At 36.6% G+C, this 21,832-nt stretch overlaps 3 protein-coding genes across 9 annotated transcripts; 1 reads left to right on the forward strand and 2 right to left on the reverse strand.

The window, feature by feature from the left end:
* Window positions 1–1,653: 1,653 nt before the first annotated feature.
* LOC110672713 (uncharacterized) lies at window positions 1,654–11,263 on the reverse strand. 2 transcript variants are annotated; one of them, XM_021835568.2, is made up of 10 exons: window positions 9,752–11,263; window positions 8,569–9,042; window positions 8,172–8,473; window positions 6,487–7,212; window positions 6,085–6,363; window positions 5,701–5,862; window positions 4,674–5,612; window positions 4,358–4,573; window positions 3,191–3,451; window positions 1,654–2,315 (listed from the first exon to the last, which is right to left on the reverse strand). In XM_021835568.2, exons 1-10 carry the CDS (start codon window positions 11,106–11,108, stop codon window positions 1,971–1,973), a joined length of 5,061 nt encoding a protein of 1,686 aa, XP_021691260.2. In that variant the 5' UTR covers window positions 11,109–11,263; the 3' UTR covers window positions 1,654–1,970. The 2 variants fall into 2 exon arrangements, with proteins under 2 accessions (XP_021691260.2, XP_021691259.2); XM_021835567.2 differs by having other exon boundaries at window positions 6,085–6,375.
* A 1,844-nt stretch (window positions 11,264–13,107) lies between these two features.
* LOC110672703 (protein FAR1-RELATED SEQUENCE 6) lies at window positions 13,108–16,661 on the forward strand. 6 transcript variants are annotated; one of them, XM_021835553.2, is made up of 4 exons: window positions 13,111–13,269; window positions 13,371–13,449; window positions 13,590–13,696; window positions 14,571–16,661. In XM_021835553.2, the coding sequence occupies exon 4, from the start codon at window positions 14,571–14,573 to the stop codon at window positions 16,572–16,574; it is 2,004 nt and encodes a 667-aa protein (XP_021691245.2). In that variant the 5' UTR covers window positions 13,111–13,269; window positions 13,371–13,449; window positions 13,590–13,696; the 3' UTR covers window positions 16,575–16,661. The 6 variants fall into 6 exon arrangements, with proteins under 6 accessions (XP_021691244.2, XP_021691245.2, XP_057985599.1 ...); XM_021835552.2 differs by lacking the exon at window positions 13,371–13,449 and having other exon boundaries at window positions 13,108–13,269; XM_058129616.1 differs by having other exon boundaries at window positions 13,371–14,363.
* Window positions 16,662–17,976: 1,315 nt separating this feature from the next.
* On the reverse strand, window positions 17,977–20,424 carry LOC110672708 (vesicle-associated membrane protein 711). The gene is made up of 4 exons (XM_021835563.2): window positions 19,982–20,424; window positions 18,992–19,182; window positions 18,463–18,626; window positions 17,977–18,344 (listed from the first exon to the last, which is right to left on the reverse strand). The coding sequence occupies exons 1-4, from the start codon at window positions 20,196–20,198 to the stop codon at window positions 18,254–18,256; spliced, it is 663 nt and encodes a 220-aa protein (XP_021691255.1). The 5' UTR covers window positions 20,199–20,424; the 3' UTR covers window positions 17,977–18,253.
* Window positions 20,425–21,832: the final 1,408 nt, after the last annotated feature.

Raw genomic sequence — 21,832 nt, forward strand, 5'->3', positions numbered from 1 at the left:
ATTTGAAGGGTATGGTTGCGTGAGCAATTGAAGCTGCAACTTTCTTTTAATGACAAGTATGGGATAACATGAGTTGAAAAATAGACAAAAATGTCAAAATAGCCGATTACCAAACCGCAATTTAAGGTAAATACAATACAAATTGTAATCAATCCAAATGAAGAAGGATACCATCACGATACGTTTAGGGATGATATCGATTATCGTTATCTGGCTGACATTAATTACTTGAAGAGAATGATAGCAACTTTGTATTTTCTTCTCCTTTGGTTGAACATATGATTTTGGTATTACAATTTACAAACAACATTTCCTTCTGCTTGGGATTGGGAGAGGGAGGAAAGTGAAACCTACATATTGATATACAAAATTCTGAATTCTCTTGACCCATTTTCATCTCATTTTTCCTCCCTTCATTTTTCTCCTCCTTCCAAAACAATCCATCGAGCCACCATAAAGGTCAAGTCGGCAATCATTTGTGTTGTTCGCTCTTAGGTGCAATCGTTTGGTGAATCGAACAGGACACAATGAAATTAAAATAGTATTATATAATTTTCCCACATTTTGGTATTTGATTGATCGGTTCAAAAAAAAATTTGACTACACCCTTATAATTATTGAGAAAGTTTAATTTAATTATTTTAAAATTTTTTATTTAATTTAAATTAAAATTTTAAATTTAAATTCAATTTAATTCAAGAAAATCAAAAAATTAAATTTTTAAATTTTTAAATTAAATCAAGAAATTAAAAAATTTTAATTTCAAAATTAAGAAACTGAATTTCTTTATTTTTTTTATTTAAATCAAGAAATCAAATCTAAAAATTTTAATTTTTGAGATAAACTTAAATTGAAAATCCAAAACTAATTTGAATAAAAAGTTAAAAATAGATTAAATTGAATTTTTTTAATAAATATAGAGAATAAATTAAATATTTATAAATATTATTTTTAAAAAAAATACTATATCTAGTGCAATGATATAAGAATAACATTTATTTAAAAATAAAATATTCGCAAAATAAATACTATGAATTGAAAATTTGGGATTTTTTTTATTTTACTTATTGATATACTATTTATTTAGCCTATAAAAAATAGTATTTATTTTCACAATTATGTATAAATTAATTATCGTCTCTTGCACCAACGTAGGTACAGAAAGGATTATGAGCAAACTCGTGGGTCATTTTAGAGCTGGAGAGGGAGATCTTGAACCCAAGGTGTTGTTCAATGGGCCTACCTCCAACACAAGATTTTACTTCTTAGAGCTGGAGAGGGATATCTCGAACCCAAGGTCTTGTTCAATGGGCCTACCTCCAATGCAAGCTTTTACAGCTTACTCAAGGCCCTAATTTAAACAGAAAAGATTCCCGCCAAATTTGTTGTACAAGGACATGGGCAGAAATTCCTATTTTTACAACAGTTATCAAGCAAGCCATGGGACCTGAAGGAGAGGCTAAGGAAGTAAAGGACCCCTAAATCTAATTATCAAAAGCAAGGCCACCGGCGCATCAAAAATTCAAGACTAAAAAACAAACATAAGTAGCAGTAGCACCACTGGTTTCTGAAAATGACTGCACTATTGGGGTAAAGTAATTTTCAAAGGGATGACAAAATGCTCCAAATGAGAATTAAATGAAACACATAACATAATCAACAAAACTTTTCAAGAGGCCTATAATTTACTTTATGAAAAAAAGCAAATAAGTATGACATTAGCAACTGCTAGTTCTATTGGACATTCATTTCCTGAACCACTTCCCTCTCCCTTCCCTTCTTTCACTTGATATTTGTATTATTCTTTTTTTCCAGTATTCCAATAGTCCTACCAGTCAAAATGCCAAGAAATAACTCATTAAGAGAACATCCCAATCAGTGAGATGTCCTCCCAGCCGAGAAAAAAAAAACCCCCCAAATTAGGCAAACAAATACCTATATTGGCATTATGCAACCTGCAATAATGAAATTTAGGTATGACTGAACCACGGTCCTACAGCACCATTCACATGTCCATTGCTATGGATTCCAACGCCATTTGGGATGAGTGAAGGAGGTAATCCAACAGCCATTGGAGGTGGCGCAGCAGGGTACAACCCATGATTGTGTGGTAGAGTGTGGGGGCTCACAAGAGGACTGGCAGCAGGACTTCCCTTGCGTTGTTGGAGGGCATGGATCTGCCTTAGTCCTTCCTCATGAATACGTGATATAGTCTCTAACTCCTTCATTGATAGAGCTTCCAATCCAGCACCATAAAGAGGAGCATGCCGTGACATTTCTTCTTGAAGTGAAGCCTCAAGGGTGTGAATGTATTGCTGAAAAAGCAAGGGAATTGATATAAAACCATTTCTGACCTTTCACATTCACAGGAAAATAATGGATGCAGATAGAGAGAGAGAGAGAGAGAAGGAAGGGAAAGGGACAGTTACTGATCGTCAAAAAAATTGCTGACAAATTAATAATCATTAATGGCACTCACCAGAAGCTGAATTACAGTCGTTCCCAACATTCCAAAAGTAAAAAAAAACCCCTAATTATAAGATAATTATCTTCTTTTGACATGGGATCATGAGGTTCCATTGCAGCTCATCATTTCTTCTTATTCTTATTCTCATTTTTATTTATTTATCCAAAGGCCAAGGTGCCCAATAAGGCCAACCTCCCGTGTCTCATAAATTGCTCCTGTTCCCATTCTAGTAGTCCCTTGGGACAGACCTCCTTGATTATACTCTTACGTAACTACCTACTTGCAAAGTTAATCCACCAAACTATATACCATATTAATCAAGTTTTCCCCAATGAGCCTAGAAAAATTTGGATCCATTACCTAAATATGTTGAGATTATTTTTGGAGTTAAAATTAACAGGTTAAGAGAAGCCCATTGATAGGAAGCCTTTTTTTTTTTTTTTATCCCCCTCCACCCCTCTTCTCCTAGTTGTCAAGGCTCCAGGATATTATTACTTTCACTCTAGAATAATGGACTGCAAGTTTAATCAAGGATGCACTCATATCTAAAGCAGCTTTTAATGATTAGGCAATGAAGAAAAAGATTAAACCTTTGAACCATAATCGGAGTCAGAGAATGCACTCATATCTAAAGCAGCTTTTAATGATTAGACAATGAAGAAAAAGATTAAAACTTTGAATCAGACACACAGACAGAGAAATAAATTATGTCAAAGTAATAACCTGGCAGGCCTGCAATTTTGATTCCATCCCATCAATATATGCTTCACACCGAGCAATCTGTTCTTCTTTCTCCCTCTTTTCTCCTTCCGTTTGCCCAACTGTTTGAGTCAATCTCCGAACTTCATCCTCCAATGACTGACGGATTTCCTCCCGAGTCACATTCTCTGTGGCATACCGCTTCAACTCTTCATCAAATCTTTTCCTTGCAGATTCAGCACTCTTTAACCTTTCGGCAAGAGCATTTTTCTCCTTTACCACTCTCTGTCACATCCATGGAGATCATTGTCACAAACGGAAGCAAAAAGCAGCCAATACTAAAGGCAGAATAACACAACAGCTAAACCATTTCCATTCCATGAACCCCTAGCCCCTTCCCCCACCAAAGGGGGAAAACAAACTTCTCAACTCACCTCAACTACTCAACTCAACTAAGCTTTTATCCAAAAAATTTGGGGTCGGCTATATGGATTCGCTTTCTCCACTCTGAACGATTTTGGGTTAAATCCTCAGAAATGTGTAATGCTTCTAGGTCATATTGTACTACTCTCCTCCAAGTCAATTTAGGCTAATGCTCTACTTGTCTAACTGGAGTTTACATGACCAAACCACCTCAATCTCCCTTCTCTCAACTTATCTTCAATTGGCACCACTCCTACCTTTTCTCTAATATATCTAGTCTAGTATGGCCACTCATCCACCTTAACATTCTCATCTCTGCAACTCTTCTCTTAGATGCATACGACTCTTTCAGTGCCCAACACTCACTACCAAATTTACAAGGATATACAGACCATATATGCCCACAGTGTCAATTAAAAGAACAGGATTCTTCATTTCCAAATCACAATAAGAAGCAATAGTCAAGATGTAGTAGCAAGAAGAATTCCATTATTGAGAGTCAGAAACCAATTTTACATCAAAAGCTTTTACGAGTTGGTAAGAGAAGACTTTAAAATGTGATTAGTAAATTGATGCTCTTCATCAGCAAAGTAAAATAACCACAATAAGGTCATGGAGATCAACAGCCAAAACAGGGGAGAGATACAAACAGAAAGAGCGCGTGTGAAATAGATTGATTTCACTGAGTGCATGCAGTAGAATGAAGCACAAGGAGTGAGTTGGCTGTCTGTGTGTGTGTGGAGGAATGTGTCTATGCTTGTGGGCTACCTTCAATTCATCCCGTTTCCGGGACTTCAACTGAGAGAGCTGTGTTTCAGCATCATGAAGACGATCCTGAAGAACTTTCTTCTCAGCCATAAGCTTGGTAGTTTCTTCCTCTCGCTCTGAACGTAGCCACTCAAGCTGACCTTCAACTTCCTGTATTTGTTCAGAAAGTTCCTTCTTTTCCCAAGTAAAGCGATCCATCTCAGCCCTCATTTCAGACTGCCATCAGTAGAGGTGTTAATTCTAACAAACACCAAAAGCTCATAAGATGCAATAGCATTTCGCTAGACCATATCATGAATTTAAATATGTCAGGTACCTTGAGTCGATTGTTAGTGGCCTCTGATTCACTCAATTTTTGTGATAGAAGAGCTTTTTCCCGAACCATATTAGAAATTTCTGTCTTCATCTCTTCACGCATGCGAACAATTTCATCCTCACTAGCACATAACTGATGCCAAAGAGCAGCCCGATCAACATTTGCAAGTTCAGCAACCTCCCGCATCATGCTTAGAACAGGTTTGGCAATTTCTTGCTCCTCACAAACTAAAATAACCAATATATCCAAGTCTAAATCCACATCACGACTATTATCTGTAGTACTGGTGGCATGATCAACAAGTCTCTTTAGCATCCTCCCTCTGTAAGACTCATCAGCATACCATTTAAACAATAATGTGTAAAGCATCTTCACAAACCCCTTCACACAGGGGTCCCTTGAAAGGGCCATCGTCTCAGCAAGGCCAAGAACAACATTAAAATCATCCCTTTGGATTCTCAGCTGTTCAGTGGCTTCGCCCTCTATTACACCATCTGCATGCTGAAAATTTTCAGCCACAAATCTGGCACTGAAATTCAATCTCTGTGCGAGCCGCCTTTCCAAAACCATTGCCACAGATTGAGCTACAATTGCCCCTCGAGCTATAGCTCTCTCAAATGTTTGAGAAGCTTCAACAGCAAGACAAGGTATAGATAACATCTCAATCAAGATATAAATATCAGAAAAATGGCAACTAGCATGGAAGGCCTGCTTGTCCATCAAATGCAACCTTTCAGGAGCCTGTCCATTTTCACCAAACAAGAAAAGACCACATGGCAATGCTGAGCTGTCATACCCAAAATCATCATCACTTTCAATATCTCTAAGCATGGCTTCGGCAACATCTCCCCAACTATTTACAGTTTTACTCAAAAAATCCAGGACACAAGGAGACACCTCAGCACCCAAATTTTTTAGCCTAACACGAACAGACCTAACCTACAAAAGAAAATAAAGAATATTACAAATGAATAAAGAAAATTGTGTTTGGACAATATAATTAGAAATTTTAGAAAGGAGAAGATACTGCTTCAGGAAGATGTTGGCACTGTGATGCAGCTTTAAATATAAAATCTATTGTTGCAGCAAGAGGTTCATCATTTGAGTCAGCCAAAAGCTCAAAAGATTGAAATAAAATGCGTTCCCACACATCACTGCCACATTCCATTTGACTAAGAGCACCAAAAACCTGTGACACAAAAACCATTATAATCTTGCAATAAAATGTGTTGTGACAGACAACAAGAGAAATATATAAGTGCATACCATCATCAAAATTGAAATAGATGCTGCAAAATATGCCCTATTCAATATTCAGTGACTTTTTTCACGTGGCCCTAACAACAGACCCCAGTGAAGCAAATAGACCATAGAAATAGAAGACAAAACGCATTTCCAAGGAATATCTTACAGGTATCCGCAAAGCAGGTTCTGCATCAGGCTTTTGAAGTCTTTCAAGAAGTGCACATGCTGCCAATGGATGCTCTGAATGCTCAACTAACTTGGGGACTAAAGCTACAAGGTCTACTTGCAGATGTTTTGGAGCTTTATCCAGTACAAGAGCAATCTTTTGTGCAGATTGAGGCCTTCGTCTTGGCTCAGGACAGCCTTGTGGAACAGCTCCATCAAGCGCTCTCAGTGAGTTTACAATCAATCCTAAGAGCTCCTCAGATTGTTCTGGCCACTTGGCCTGAAAATTCAACTTTCCAACTAGTTAATAAAATCAAAGAATTGAGTTATGAAGTTTAACACTTATGCAGCAGGAGAGAGAGAGAGAGAGAGAGAGAGAGAGAGAGAGAGAGAAGAAACATACCTTAGATCGAAGGGAAGCATTTTCCAAAGAAGCTCCAGCTGTTGTTACTGGTGGACAAATAGGCTGTCCAGGAAGAGCTTTTCCAGGCATATCAATCCCATTTGCATCAGAGCTTTGTACAGCAGATGCACTGGTAATATCATCTACACCAGAATCCAATCTCTCATATACAGGAAATTGAGCAGTTTCTGTTGCTCCACTTTCCCTATCAGATTCCAATGGACTGTCAGCACCACTGCCATCAACAGAAGGCTTTGAGTTCACATCAGATAAATCATCATTGGAACTTCCTTCTGAAGGTTGACAACATTCAACCATTATGTCCAGGAGTAAATCTATAATTGCTTGCTGCAAAACTTTAACTCCCATCAGCAGATTCATCAAGCTCGGAGAAGATTCATCAGCTTTTGCTGCCTTCTTTCCATCACTGGTACTAGAAAGCTTAGTTGGAAGAAGCAATCGCTTTACCTTAGCAGGATCGTCCAAATAGACACGTAATCCAGTCAAAAAACCAGCAATTGCACCAGCATCCATTAGAAGCTTCTCCCTTAAGGTAACCTGTGGCTGTGAAGGATTATCTCCATATGTCAGGTGAAAGCCGGCTCTAGAAAGAAGGTTTCTAAAGATATCTTCTTCATCTCCACTCACTCCTTCACTGTCTTCAGAATCAATGAGTTCATCAGGATCAGTTGTTAAAGCATCATGATCATCCTCAGAGGCCAAGACCTAACAAAGTAGAACAACAGTTAGCAGCCTAGCTCCTAAGGAGATAGTTATGATTGATGTTATGAAGATAATTTACAAGAATATAATCCCATTTCCAGGACTACTAACAGGCATGGACTAAAATGGCCACAGCACGCAAGGGCAACTATTTGAAGAAGAATAAGAGAACAAATTTCTTCCTCACAAGTATATCATTCACAGTGGAAATCATATTAATGGTAATCACTCTTGTTTGGATAAAAGAATGTGATAATTGATAGGGGAAAAAACATGATTGCATAATATCCAAAAAAAGGAGAAAAATGAATGGAAGTATAACAGTTAGCAAGGAAACTAAAAAATAATCTCAAGGATATCATGAATTTTTTTCATATTGGTACACTTAATGATTCGTTAACAGATATACGGTTGTAATGGTAATGTGAGTCATCAGTCATCAAATATACACCTCAAACTAAGAACTGACGCATTTTGACACACGTAAAGTAACTTCTAATATAAGACCTATATCCAACCTGCATCTTCATTTGGATATTGGGTTATCCAACGTTGCCTAATCATGAACAGAAGAAAAACAGATCACGAACTAGAGATTAAAAATATATTACACCTTGCAACCATTCAAAGATTAAGATGTAATGCACACTTAGGCACTGAGTATATAAGTGTACACAAAACATCATTGTATTGGAATTTCCGCTTAGCATATCCCAATGCAACTCAGTCATGTAGCAAAATGTCAAAAGTTACACAGAAGATACATGAAAATCAATAGTCTTAACTCCAGAGTAGCCTTTAAGTCTAGATTGTGTTGGCCCTCAACAATCAAGTAATTTCAAAACCATCAAAGCATCCTTTGAATAACATATTTAAGATGTTGATTATATCCCATTTGAGTAAATCTCGTGTACATAAATAGCATGAAAATGATAGATAGATGGATGACCATAAGCACTAACCTCTAGATCTGAAAACTCAAACCAAGGACAGCAATCCAATATTTCACAAACAAAAACAACAGTGTCACGCAGAAGGAACCCAGCGTCTGCTTCCAACATATCGGACACCTTCATAAATTGCAGAACAGAATTATTCCATGTCTTTGTACAAATAGAAGACTCCTTCCACACAGTCTTCGCTGGATTCTTTTGATTCACCACAGCCATCCTATATCTGACCCAGAAATTTTTATCTGGATCACTACCAACTGACTGGTCACTCTCTAAATATATACATATGGTGTCAAAGGATTCATAGACACCTGCATCAGGAAAAACATGGAACATCAGTTGAATAACAAAAGGAGACAAACAAACTAGAGTGTCAGCAGAGAGAGGACCACATATGAGAACCCACCAATACGAAGCTCACATCCACCAGCTTGAAAGAACTTGCTGAAGATTTTTCGGGTTTCCATTATTTCCTTGAAAGACAAAAAGTTTTCCACCTTCCATGTGAATGAACTTTTTCTGCCAACCCTTTCAACCTGGGAACCAGTACCATTTGCCTCAATATCCTGATCGGTAAAATCCTGCATTATTGATGTCTCTTTCAAAATGAGAACCTCTGCAGAGAACACAACAGTATCCTGAACAAGAAACCCAGAATCTTGATCAAATAGGCTAGTAAGCGTCACAAATTCACGCCAACCCCAATCTTTTGCAGCTTTGGAATAGCGATTCTGAGATTCCTTTGTTACAGATTTCTCCTCCATCTTCTGGTTCAAAACCGACAAACGATGGCTCACAAAACAACTCCAATCACTGGAAGTATTTCGTGAATCTGTAACTTCAAGAAACACAGAAAGGTGGCATGGTGGCTGAGACTGCCCTGGTACCACCAAAGATACAAATTCTTGTTAATTTACTCTGATATAACCAAATATACAGCAAATACTCATCAGTTTACTGTCCTACACAATCTAAGCAACTGTCAGTTTAGTTCGCATATCCACCATCTGAATATTGAATGCACGCAGGCAAAACAGCCTGCACTTACCTAATGCAGCATGAGCAACATTTTTAAAGAACTCAAATGGCAAGGATCAAAAATAGAGCTTAAAGAATTCACCGCGATGATGGTCCTAGTAGCATAGTGTAAGGGATCCATCTTTAAAAGGAAAGAATAAGAAGAAGATTATATAGTGTTATAGTACAATAGACTACCAAATGTCATTTAAGCTCAGATACTTTTAGGCATGGGAATTAAAGCTTAAATTGTAAGCAGCAAAGACATGGTGCCACCACTATGATCCAATTATGCAAATTAAAAAAAAAAAAAAGAAAAAAAAAAACATAACAAGGAACCATAATTCTACTTAAAATTAAATTAAGTTCGGGACAAAGGATCGGCATTGAAGATAAAACATATGCCTTTTCTATCCAAAGAAATTGGAAACTAGTAGACTAATAGTTCTCATTTATCCATGTGACATCCTGCATTATTCCAAAATTTATTAATCATTGCAAGAAGTTACTCAGGAAACTGTATTGATATGTATATTTGGAATCAACCAAAGCCATAAAAGTTATTTCTTTACCTCGGGGATAAACAATGAGACGACAATCTCGGTTCCCAATCTGAAACCTCCTGCTCTTGATGCAAAGACCTGTAATCTTCCTCTTCTTCAACAGATCCTTCAACCTTGTAAAATTTTCAATCCTCCAAGTAAATTTGCCCATGTGCCCATCTGACTTCCTTGCCCCATTCCCACTCCTCCCTCCCATTAAACCCCCATTCTTTGAGAAGCTACTGAACTCCTTAATCACATGAAATGAAGTACTGAAAACTGCAGTATCGTCCACCAAAAATCCTGAGTCTGGCCCAACAAAATCAGACATTTTCATATAATCATTCCAGCCCAAACTTGTATTATCACCAGTCTTATTATCCGCAGCAAACCGCCCATATGAGTCTCTATGCATGTGATTGGACCCAGGCTTTTGGTTCAACGCAGACATTCTAAATAAACACCAACAACTCCTATCAGACACAATTGTCTTCTCCGTGTCCTTGCTCTCCAAACACATAGACAAATAATCTTGCCCATTTACTGAGCTCTGGTACACACTGATTCTCAGATTACACTCGCCGGCTGGAAACACCGGGCTCATTATCTTCTGTGTCTTAATCATTTCCTTAAACAAACTAAAATTATGCACTTTCCAAGTAAATTTACCGCTTAACACATCGGATACTGGACCCGCAACCACCGATGATGATATTATTGAAGAAGACGCTGATTGCAAGTCATTATTATCCCGCATAAAACCAACGGATTCATGAAGGATTAAAATGTCGGCAGTGATAAGAACGGAATCATTATTGAACAAATAACCTAATTTAGAATCGAATACAGTAGACGAAGGGGTGAAATCACACCAACCGTGAGATTTTTTCTTGCTAGAGAATCTGTGCCACGAATCCCGATGAATGGTTTTGGAATCGTCGGCTAGGTTGACGATAGCTAAACGGTAGCTGGCGAAGCAGTCCCATTTGGAAGAAGCGGTGCCCCGAGGGTCCATGATTTGGAGATAGATAGAGATGTATCCTGGCAAAGCTTGTGAGTCTCCTTTAGGGTAAATTAACAGGCGACAATCATAGCCGCCAACCTCAAAGTACTTGCTCCAAATTGCCCTAGCTTTAATACGAGGGAAGTTGTGGACAGTCCATCGGCAGATAGCCGAGTACTCTCCTCGACGATCGACGGTCACGGTTTCCTGCGCCCCACCGCTCCCATCCCTAGTGGACCCTACGGCCAAGTCCTCCGTCGGGATTGACGAAGACGACGATGAAGTGGCGGGCGGATACTGGTCGGTAAGAGCGGACGCAGCGACAGAGGAGGAGGAAGCTGGCGATGGTGAGGACGGGACCGCTTCAGATGAAGTGTGCTTCATTGCTTTGTTGGGGTTTGTGTCCCTCTGCCTCTGGTTCAATCAAAGACGGAAGAAGAAACAGAGAGGCTGATATGTGGCTAGGGAGGGTAGAGGACTAGAGGAAAGGCTTTGGACAATTAGCGGCCCATTTTAGTTAACCTGCGCTTCTTTCTTTTTTTTTGTTAAAAAAAAAAATGCCTCCTTCCCTTGGCCTCCTCATCCACTGTATTGAGTTGAAGGGTAATGCTGCTGATGCAGTGCGGTTGGGTATAAGTTTATTAGGTGGGACATGTGCTTGTAAGCCGTTGGTTTGGTAGACTGCCAACGGCAGATTATCTCCTGCAGTTTATTCCTTCGAAGTGCACGTGCACTGGGCCCACAAAAGGGCCTGCGATGAATCCACGTCTCAGAGGATGGGTACACGTCAGCATAAAAATGAAATAATTTTGGGACCCAATAAAAGAGGTTTCCTTAATTTTGTGATGGGCGTGTTTGATTGGAGGACTCTAGATTTTTCGTTGGCCTGCAGGCAGCTCCTGCTCGGTAGATTTCAGTGATAATGATTCTGGGCGGTGGTGCGCATATGTGATTGATTAGACTCGCTGTTTATGTACATAATTTAACACTTAAATCTAGCTTAATTTTTAAGTATGATTACGAATGGTTTGTTTTTAAAAGAAATATTTGCTTTTTAATAATTTTATAGAACACGTGGAAGTAGCAGATTCAGTCAGAGCTCGGTTTTTAGGCTGCTAACTGAATTGGTTTTATAATTTTGGTTTCGATTTTAATTTTAATTTAATTTATTTTAATTAAATTTAATAATTAAAAAAATCTTCTATATAGAGAAATGTTTGATTTTAATTTAAAATTAAACTAATCGATTTTAATCTAATTTAAATTTAATCCAATTTTGATTTTAAATAAGTGTATAGACTTTAAATGAAAGGATTTAATTTTTTCTTTTCCAATCGAAAGCACTTTTGTTGGGCTAAAATGGAACATGAGATGCCCCATTTTAAGCAGGATCCAGATGTTCTATGTTGTTTTCCCACCTGGGCCACGTCAGCAGCAGGGATAACCCAATAACAACACTTAGGCTGTACTTAATATTGCAGTTAGTGCTCTATTATTAAAAAATATAATATTTTAAATATATTAACTAAAAAATATTTAATATAATAATTAAACAATTTAAAATTTGTGCGAATCTATATATATATATATATATATATATATATATATATATATATATATATATATATATATATATATATATATGAAATAAAAAAAATATTTAAAAAAAATATCACTTAACACCTTTTTTATATTATATATTACATTTCATAAATAATTTTTTTAATATTAATTAATATTTAATTTTTTTATTTTTCTTTTAATTATTATTTTCAATGTTATATTAATATTTATAATTTAAATTATTATTTTTTAAATTTAATTTTTAAAAATTAAGACATTTTATAATTAAATTTAATATTTAAATTATTTTTTAAAAAATAATTTTATTACATTTTAAACAAAATAATTATATAAACTATTATTAATATATATATATATAAAGAAGTAAATAAATATTTTAATTAATTGTATCATAAATAAATTAAAATTTTATTATTATAATAGATAGAAATTTATTAAATTAAATAAGAAAGAATTTAATTAAAAATTAATTTAATAGTAATATTTTATTTATAATGTAATTAAAAATTAAATTATAAATTATTCATATATAACGTGGACTAGTTATTTGATGTGTCACATCGAATTCGTAGTATAATTTCTCGATTTATAAGGTTTTGATCAAGTGAAATTATATTATGCCGTTTAGTCAAAATGAACAGCCGTTTGCAGTTATGCCGTTTAGTCATTAGTGTCGTTTCAAAGCGAGCGTTATTTTTTCACGAAACACCCTGCCCGAGAATCAATAGCAAATGAGCACGAGTTGAAGGATCAAAATGCAAAAAAACGTATTATGACCAGTTAAAAGACAGTCCTAAGATACTTAACCCCCACGCGTCAGCTCGCAGAGTCGGAAGATCTGTGAAACCTCCGTAAGCCCCAGTGTGACTCGCACTTTCCTTCAGCGCCAACTCGGATGAACTGACTCAGCTACTTTTAATCTCACAGCCGATTCCTGTCGAGTCTAGCTGAGTTGATCACTGTAAGATCATCTAAATTTCTCTCTCTGACATCGCGAATTTCGAGGTTTAACCTAATTTTTAATTGCAGCTAGGGTTTTGATTGATATCTGTTTAATTGCAGAGAATGTGATGCTTTGAAATTCTAAGAGCATAAAATGGTGGAATTCACTGATCCTAAGGCTAGTTCTTAGATCCATTAGGTGAACATAGCTTTTGAAGAAGAGAAATGATATTAATTATCAATTTTTTCTTATTTTATATTAAATTTTGAATATTTTTAGAAGCATACTATTTCTATACGATCATGAATTACATAAATGATGAATCGTTTCATGGATAGGTCACTATATGTCTTTGCTTATGAACACTGGTTGGAGATTATTTTATTCATGCTCAGAGAGGACGCTGTAAGCTTGCTAATGTGCTTAAACTGTCACAACCTCTGGGGTTTGTCTCTAATCTGATATACTTGCTTCTTATGGAACTTTAGAAGTATTTTGGTTGGATTATAATTTGATGAGGAAGCCAATAAGGTGAACTGATCAACCATTATATAATTTGATTTGATTATCTTAAGGTACCTTTTTTGGTGACATTGTAAATTTTCTGGTTGAAATAGCCTAAATAATGCCCTGCTATATTACCTGACAATATTTGAGAGCAGCAGCAATTATCAAATTATCTTATTGTCTTTCATTAATTACTTATCCACTACCACTGACAACCTTTTAATGTTTGCCAAATTGTGACATATTTTTACATGATCATTCCAAATTATGATTGGTAAAGAAGCAAATGAAGGATGCTAATGATTAATGACAATTTATTGGTGCTTATTGTACTAATCTTGGATTAAATTTCTCATCCAAAAAGGTATGCTCACCATCTATGAAAATTCAGTTTCAAAAGGTTTGCACGTTATGGTAGTTATAGATGAATGTCTATGCCAGAGCCAGAATTTTTTAGTAGCTTTTATCCTGTAATTAATCAGTTTTATTTTGTTTCTACTGATTTTAATTTGCATATATAATTATCTTAATTTCATTGTTAAGCAGATTTTATTCTCGCTTTTCTGTCTGTCATGTTGTCCTGCATGGTTCTTTGACACTTTCAAGTAGGTTCACCTATCCTATCATCTTAGCGTACTTTTTTTTGACAACAGTCAAGGCCATTAGAAGGGACAAGTTTAATTACACTATCTGATTGTCTATGGAACTTGATATAGGAAGTTGTGATGGCATTTGCAACATTATTTATTTTTTGCCCATAATACTTAGTTTAAAACATTATTTATTTAGTGTTCCTTTCAATTTTTTCTCAGATGGAAGAAGTTTGTCTCAATAGTGAGCCAGTATTTGATGAAGGCAATGACTATGAGTTTGAGGAAGACTGTAGTGCAGTAGAACATGACAATGAAACTAGTGAAAGATATTTAAAGAAAGAACCCCTCCCACCTACTGTGGGTTTGGAGTTTGATTCTTTTGATGAAGTTTATGATTTTTATAATGTATATGCTAAGGAACAAGGATTTGGCATTAGAGTGAGCAATTCATGGTTTAGATCGAAGAGAAAGGAACGGTATAGAGCAAAACTTAGCTGCAGTAGTGCAGGTTTTAAGAAAAAGAGTGAAGCAAATAATCCACGACCAGAAACAAGAACTGGTTGTCCTGCAATGATAGTCATTAGGCTTGTGGACTCAAAAAGGTGGAGAATAGTTGAAGTTGAGCTTGAACACAACCATCCTGTGAACCCCCAAATTAAACGGTTTTATAAGTCGCATAAAAAAATGATTATTGCAGCTCAGAAAGCTCAACAACCTCCAGAGCCTGTCACAGAAGTACACACCATCAAATTGTATCGAACAGCTCTCATGGATGCTGGGAGTAATGGATACTCAAATTTTGATAAAAGAGAGGGTGCTAATCTTGTTGATCACTCTAAACATTTGGAACTTAAAGAAGGAGATGCACATGCAGTGTATAACTACTTTTGTCGCATGAAGTTGACAAGTCCAAACTTCTTTTACTTGATGGATCTTGATGATGATGGGCGCTTGAGGAATGTGTTTTGGACTGATGCTAGATCCAGGGCTGCATATGGATATTTTCATGATACAGTTGCAATTGACACAACATGCTTGACAAACAAATATGAGATCCCTCTGATTTCATTTGTTGGTGTTAACCACCATGGACAATCAATATTATTGGGCTGCGGCTTTCTTGGACATGATTCAGTAGAATATTTTGTTTGGATTTTCAGGGCATGGCTTAAATGCATGCAAGGGCGTCCTCCACAGGTTATCATTACTGACCAGTGTAAACCCTTGCAAAGTGCAGTGTCTGAGGTCTTCCCTGAAGCCCATCATTGTTATTGCCTGTCATATATTATGCAAAGAGTTCCAGAGAGGTTGGGAGGGTTGAAGGGATTTGAAGCCATCAAAAGACAATTGAACAAGTCAGTGTATAATTCTTTGAAGATAGCTGAGTTTGAGACTTCTTGGGTTGAAATGATCAGGCAGCATGGACTGGGTGATAATAAATGGCTACAAACATTATATGAAGAGAGGCAACGGTGGGTTCCAGTTTATTTGAAGGACATATTTTTTGCGGGAATGATTCGCATACAAGAAAATGAAGGTTCAAATGCTTTTTTTGATGGTTATGTACATAAACATACATCTTTTAAGGAATTTGTTGATAAGTATGATCTAGCACTACACAGGAAACACCTTAGAGAAGCCATGGCAGATCTAGAGTCGAGAAACTCGAGCTTTGAGTTGAGAACAAAATGCAATTTTGAAGTGCAGCTCTCTAAAGTGTATACAAAAGAAATTTTTAAGAAGTTTCAGTCTGAGGTTGAGGGGGTGTACTTGTGCTTCAACACAAGACAGGTTAGTGTTAACGGGCCAATAGTTACATACATAGTTAAAGAACGGGTAGAAGTGGAAGGAGGTGAGAAGGAGGTTAAACATTTTGAGGTTTTATATGAGACAAGCCAAGTGGATATTCGATGCATATGCAGCTTGTTCAATTACAAAGGTTATCTATGCAGGCATGCATTAAATGTTCTTAATTATAATGGGGTGGAAGAAATCCCTGCCCGCTACATTCTGCCGCGTTGGAGTAAAGATTTCAAGTTCAAGTGTTTTCCAGATCATGTTTCCAGTAATATTGATGTGTATAACCCAATTTACCGGCAGATTCATCCTTATAAGGTGGCCATTCCAATTGTGGAAGGAGGAGCACAATCACCAGATCATTATAAGATTGCTTTGCAAGAATTGGAGGACTTGTTGAATAAATTAAGTCTTGTAGACAACTAGTGTAAATTAGATGCATAGTTGTGTGTAGAAACTAGCAAGAAATTCAAAATGCCTTTTCACATTAATGGATTCCCTTTTTTTCTTTTCTTTTTCCCCCTTCCTTGTTATCTAAGGATAGCACAACTACCCTCTTTCTCTTCTCAGTCTCAAGAGTGTAAAATAGTTGGAAAATGTTAACTGGAGTCTCATTGTCTGACCTATTGAGCCCTTGTTAGTTGTCATCACTTGGCTTGTTCATGGTTCATGGAGCGTTACTTTTTATGTTTTGATATTTGCGCCGTTCTCAATCACTTTTTTTTTTTTTTTTTTTTGTGGAGGTAGATGAGAAGATGTTCTTAGAATTCTGCTAATTTTCTTCGCTAACAGCCAGATTAGAACTGAATCGGTTTAATTCAGAAAATTCTGCTAATATTCTTCGTTAACAGCTAGATTAGAACTGAATCTGTTTAATTAAGAATTGAATAGAAATTGATCAAAATCTAGCCAGTATGTCAACAGCTGTTATATATTTGTGTATCTGACGCAAATGTTGTTCTTTGTTGTTCTTTGCTGTTCTATGTTCAAGACGAGAAATTATGTAAAAGTGTTATTCTAAAATTTTTCGCACAAGAGAATATTAATGTCCTTTCAACGTACAAATTTGATGTTGGAAATTTCCTTAAAAAAATGTACAATAAGGAAATTTCTAGGAATTGGGTTGATGCGACACCTTTCTCAATAGTTTCCGTTCATTTCGTTTGTACAGTTGTTTCCTTGTTAAGATTTTTCAATTAGCTTTGGACCTGTGTTCATAAGACACAAGATGCTTCTTTGCTCCCCCAATGGTTCTGTAATGAGAAATGAAAATCTACACACATTTTACATAATGCAAGTTGCTAGCTTTGTAGCGCAGGTGCAAGCCTTTGTGGCTTTATTCTCGAATTATTCTTCTCCTTCGAAGGACACCAACGTTCCCGTTGGTCCTTAAATCCTAATGGATGAAGCTCAAATATCTGGGATAGGCTCTACAAAATGTTTTCCGACAGTTCGTTCATTTCTTTTCTAGCTTTAGCTTAGCATAATTGCCTACATAAATTTAAACATGTCTTTCTCATCAGGCCATCAATACCATGACAATCATAGCAAATTTGAGATGTCCAAATAATTTATTGCAAATCTCATTTCTTCAAGCATGAGCTATGCTTTGGCAAAAACAAGTTTTAAGACATTGAAAAGTGAAAGCATGTGGCAATGATGACTGCCTGCAATCACAAGTTGTTTTTTCCCAGAAGTACCAAGCCCTTTCACCCCAATCTCCCTTCTCTCCCTTCTAGCCAAGCCATTTATTTGCAATTTATTGACACAAGTAAAAACTGAGTTAAAATAACAATTTTAAAAAAAAAAACAAATGAAAAAAAACAAATGACAAAGCCTTACGGATTTTACACCAAAAAATTACCCCACGATAAATACAACTCAAGCCAAGGCTTCACTAGACATTCAACCTCAACCCATTTGTCTCAAAGAGAATCAATGTCACAGTCAGAAGCTGTAACTATGCCCACAGACAATTCAAGCATTTCATATTGCACGACAAAAAAACTAACAGAACTTGCAGGAAAGGAACTTTAAATAGAAATGTCATATCCCACACTAAAAAAGGGCACGAAGCACGCCAGAATCTCACTCAATGCTAGCTGTCACTTCAGGCAGGTAGGTAGTGTAAGTCCATGGCACACAAAAGCCAGTACAACATAGACAATCACTAGGAGGAGGACAATCAAAGCAATCCTGAAATAAGCAAACAATCAGTCAATCAGCAACAGAAGAATAGATCTTAACATCTCTTCTTTCTGTTGCATAATGGTACACTATTTTGTATTTAAGAAAACTGTTTCAGACAACATACGTAAGCTTGACGTTTCTCCACCATACTGTGTTTCTGAAACGACGAGCTTGCTTTCTGAAACGGAAGGTGTTCCCTTGCATATTAGCAGTTTTATCAACCAGCAATTCCAAACGATCTCCTCTCTCTAAAACTTTGTCAATATTCTCAATCATGACATTTCGCACCTACAAGGAATTTGGGGGGAGGGGGGAGAACCCAGACAATATGCAGTCAACTGTAAACTTGTGAACATCAAATATAGAGGAAGGCCATAAGATTGAACTCTAAAGTCTGAAGGCAAAGTGGAGATTAATAAATCATGAGCACATCCATTATACAAAGGGGTGCATAACCAAACTTATCATTCAGTGTCAGAGTGAGATTTTACTCCATGAATCTTCAATTTTAACTAATCAAAATCCTTTGACAAAGCAATGAAAGGGCAAAATAGACTGGGACCACATGTCAATTTGCTTAATGCAACTCATGGATGGAAACACATGACATACAATATTTGAATTCATAGTTTGTGCAAAGAATCTAAACTTACCTGACTCATTTCACCTTTTAGTCTATTTATCCTGTCAGCATTTGGATCATTTGAGTAATACTCCATTTGCTGGCTCAAAACCCTTGAAAATTCATCATTCATGGCATAAGCCTGGGCTGAATGAACAGCACGGCCATAAGTCCTAACAAATCTTTGATGAATGTCTTCAAGAAACGCAAAAGGAATTCTTCCTGCATAAAGCATTAACTCGTTGTAAATTGGATGGATCAGCAAGAGATTATGCAAGTTTTCCTCACAATATTCATTTGTTATCCTTATTGCCAAGCATCCAACAACTTAGAAATTTGAAGAAAAATGTGATGGTCACAACACATGGTCGTCCCCCAAATAAAAGTAAAATAAATAACTGATATTTGGAAGCTTAAAACTACCTAAAAACTGCACATGAGCATAACTAGTTTATTCGATCAGGATACAAAATTCTTATAAACAAAATTCCATGGGAGACATGGCACATTCAAATTCTGCCCTGGCCAGGTGAAATTTATAATAATGTAACCTTAAAAACAGGGAAAAATAGCAAGTAGATTCAATGTAGCTCAACTGATGAGCTGCAGAGTATTGGCAATCCCAGATGGTGCTGCAATAAGGAATCAAGACATAGTCACGTTACTTGAAATGCTGATGTATTCGTGATTCATAACGTCCAGATCTCCCCCGCAAGAGTGTGTAACAGGTTATTTGGCAAGCTATATAAAAGCACCACGGGGCAGATGCTCAATGGACAGCTATAAACGCAACTTACGCGAGCACACAAAAGGCAAGAAGAGATATTACCGATATAAAAAAAAAAAAACAATGATTGAAGCTCAGGACAAGCCACTATGTTGAATCAAATACAGTGTGGAAAATTGAGTCATACTCCTAAGCTACCAGTTCTCATTCTCAATCTCATACACAAAATTAGCATGAAAAATAAAGCGTTGTAGAATCAGTAACAAAGTGAATTGAAGAACAAAAAGGCCTTACTTCCAGCGGTATCATCGGCCATACAGAGAACAGTGAGGCCATCGGTGCGTTTGACATGAAATATATAACGATCTTGAGAATAAGAGACATGGCTGTCATTATTGCCTGGTATCTTCTCCAATATCTGCCTTGCAATGGCGCTAGCGTTGGTCGCCGTCGCAGTAAACTCCGCCAGAACCACCGATCCCCTCGCTACCAGCGCGTAAAGGATCGCCATATCCTCTTTCTCGCTCTCAAAATTAGGGATCGATCAATCAATTGAACGGTGCTTTGATCGATCAACTTCAATTATAGAAGGCTCCCTCTTCTTGATAAAACCTAATTAAAAGGTAAACAAAATGTAAAAACTCTCTCTCTCTCTCTCTCTCTCTCTATCTGTACAATTGGCGAAAAAGCGAATTAAATCGCGCGATTTAACTTGAGTAGATTAAAAAGGATAGGACTGCTCAACCTCAAAATATTCGGTTTGCCCTTAAATAGCATACAGATAAGTCTGGATTTTTTTTTTTTAATTATATTTACAGCTAATTTTTTAGTATTTGATTTTTATAGGCAAAAATAATATAATTTCTTGCTAAAAATAAGAGTCATAATATATGTTGGTTTCCTGTGATGGCACAACTCACACCTTCGAAGGGTAAAATGAATTGAAACAACCTATAAAGAGTAGTCCATGACCAGAATTACATAAGAAATATTAAAACAAGCCATGAAGGCCAAAAGCTTATGATTTAATAAAAAGAGTGCTTAGCTACAGCTAACTACATCCTACAATAAAGCTCATATCCGTTAAGAGGAACCGTAGCTGAGGTGGATTATGCACTTAAACTCAACAACTTGGAATGACAAGGAAACAAGAATACTCTTCGTCAAAACCTTTCACCCGGAAAGAGACCAAATGAAACTGCAGCACATTGCCAGGGCCATGCAGGGCTGAATGCCAAAACCAAAAGGCTTTTAGCACAACAACACTTTATACACTGTTTGGACGAGGGTGAAGGAGAGGTAAATAAAGATAAGGAGGGATAAATAATTATTTTATCCTGTTTAAGAAGAGGTGAGTTAATGAAGAATAAAGGTAAGTAAAAGTAAGCCTTACCCTCTCTTACCCCTCAATTCTCAATTTTTTTTTACTCCAAATTGGGGTGTAAGGAGAAAGAGATGATAGTTATGAATATTTCTATTTTTATACTCCTTAAATTTACTCCTCATTCGCCTCTTTCCAAACATAAAGAATATGCATTACCTCTCCTTATCTTTCTATTCATTCACTTCTTCCCAAACATGAGATTTTTTTTATTGTAACTTTCTTTACCCTTTCCCTTCCTTACCCTATCTTATCATTCCATTACTTACCCTTCCCTCACCTCATCCAAACAGATCCTTAAAGGGCAGCAACAGTTAAGCACCAATCAGAATATTGAGTGTAAGATCATGGAAGCCAAGAACCACCAAGACTCCTTGGGGAAGGATAGTAAAGGAAGAGAGCTGATGGTGTATCACTTTCTTATAGTCAGAGAAGACAGCCATAGTCTACAAACGTTTAACTAGCACTTGTATCCTTAGGATCCCTATTTCTTAAAAACAACTATAAAAGCACAACTCCCCAAAAAAAACTAGAGATGAAAGATAGGAGGTAAAGCTTTTGACCTATTTCCTGGCCAAAAGGGTCACCGACTTCACAAAACATCGGTTCATACACCCCAAGTTCTCTCCACAATTCATCAAGCCAAAAAGCCCACCATTTAACCATAAAAGTACATACAAAAATGGCAGAAGATAGCAAGCCCACCATTCAACCATAAAGTACATAAAAAATGGAAAAAGATAGTAAACTCTCACCAAAAGTTC

This window comes from Hevea brasiliensis, chromosome 11, assembly GCF_030052815.1.
Source record: "Hevea brasiliensis isolate MT/VB/25A 57/8 chromosome 11, ASM3005281v1, whole genome shotgun sequence".
In the NCBI taxonomy this organism is placed as follows: domain Eukaryota; kingdom Viridiplantae; phylum Streptophyta; class Magnoliopsida; order Malpighiales; family Euphorbiaceae; genus Hevea; species Hevea brasiliensis.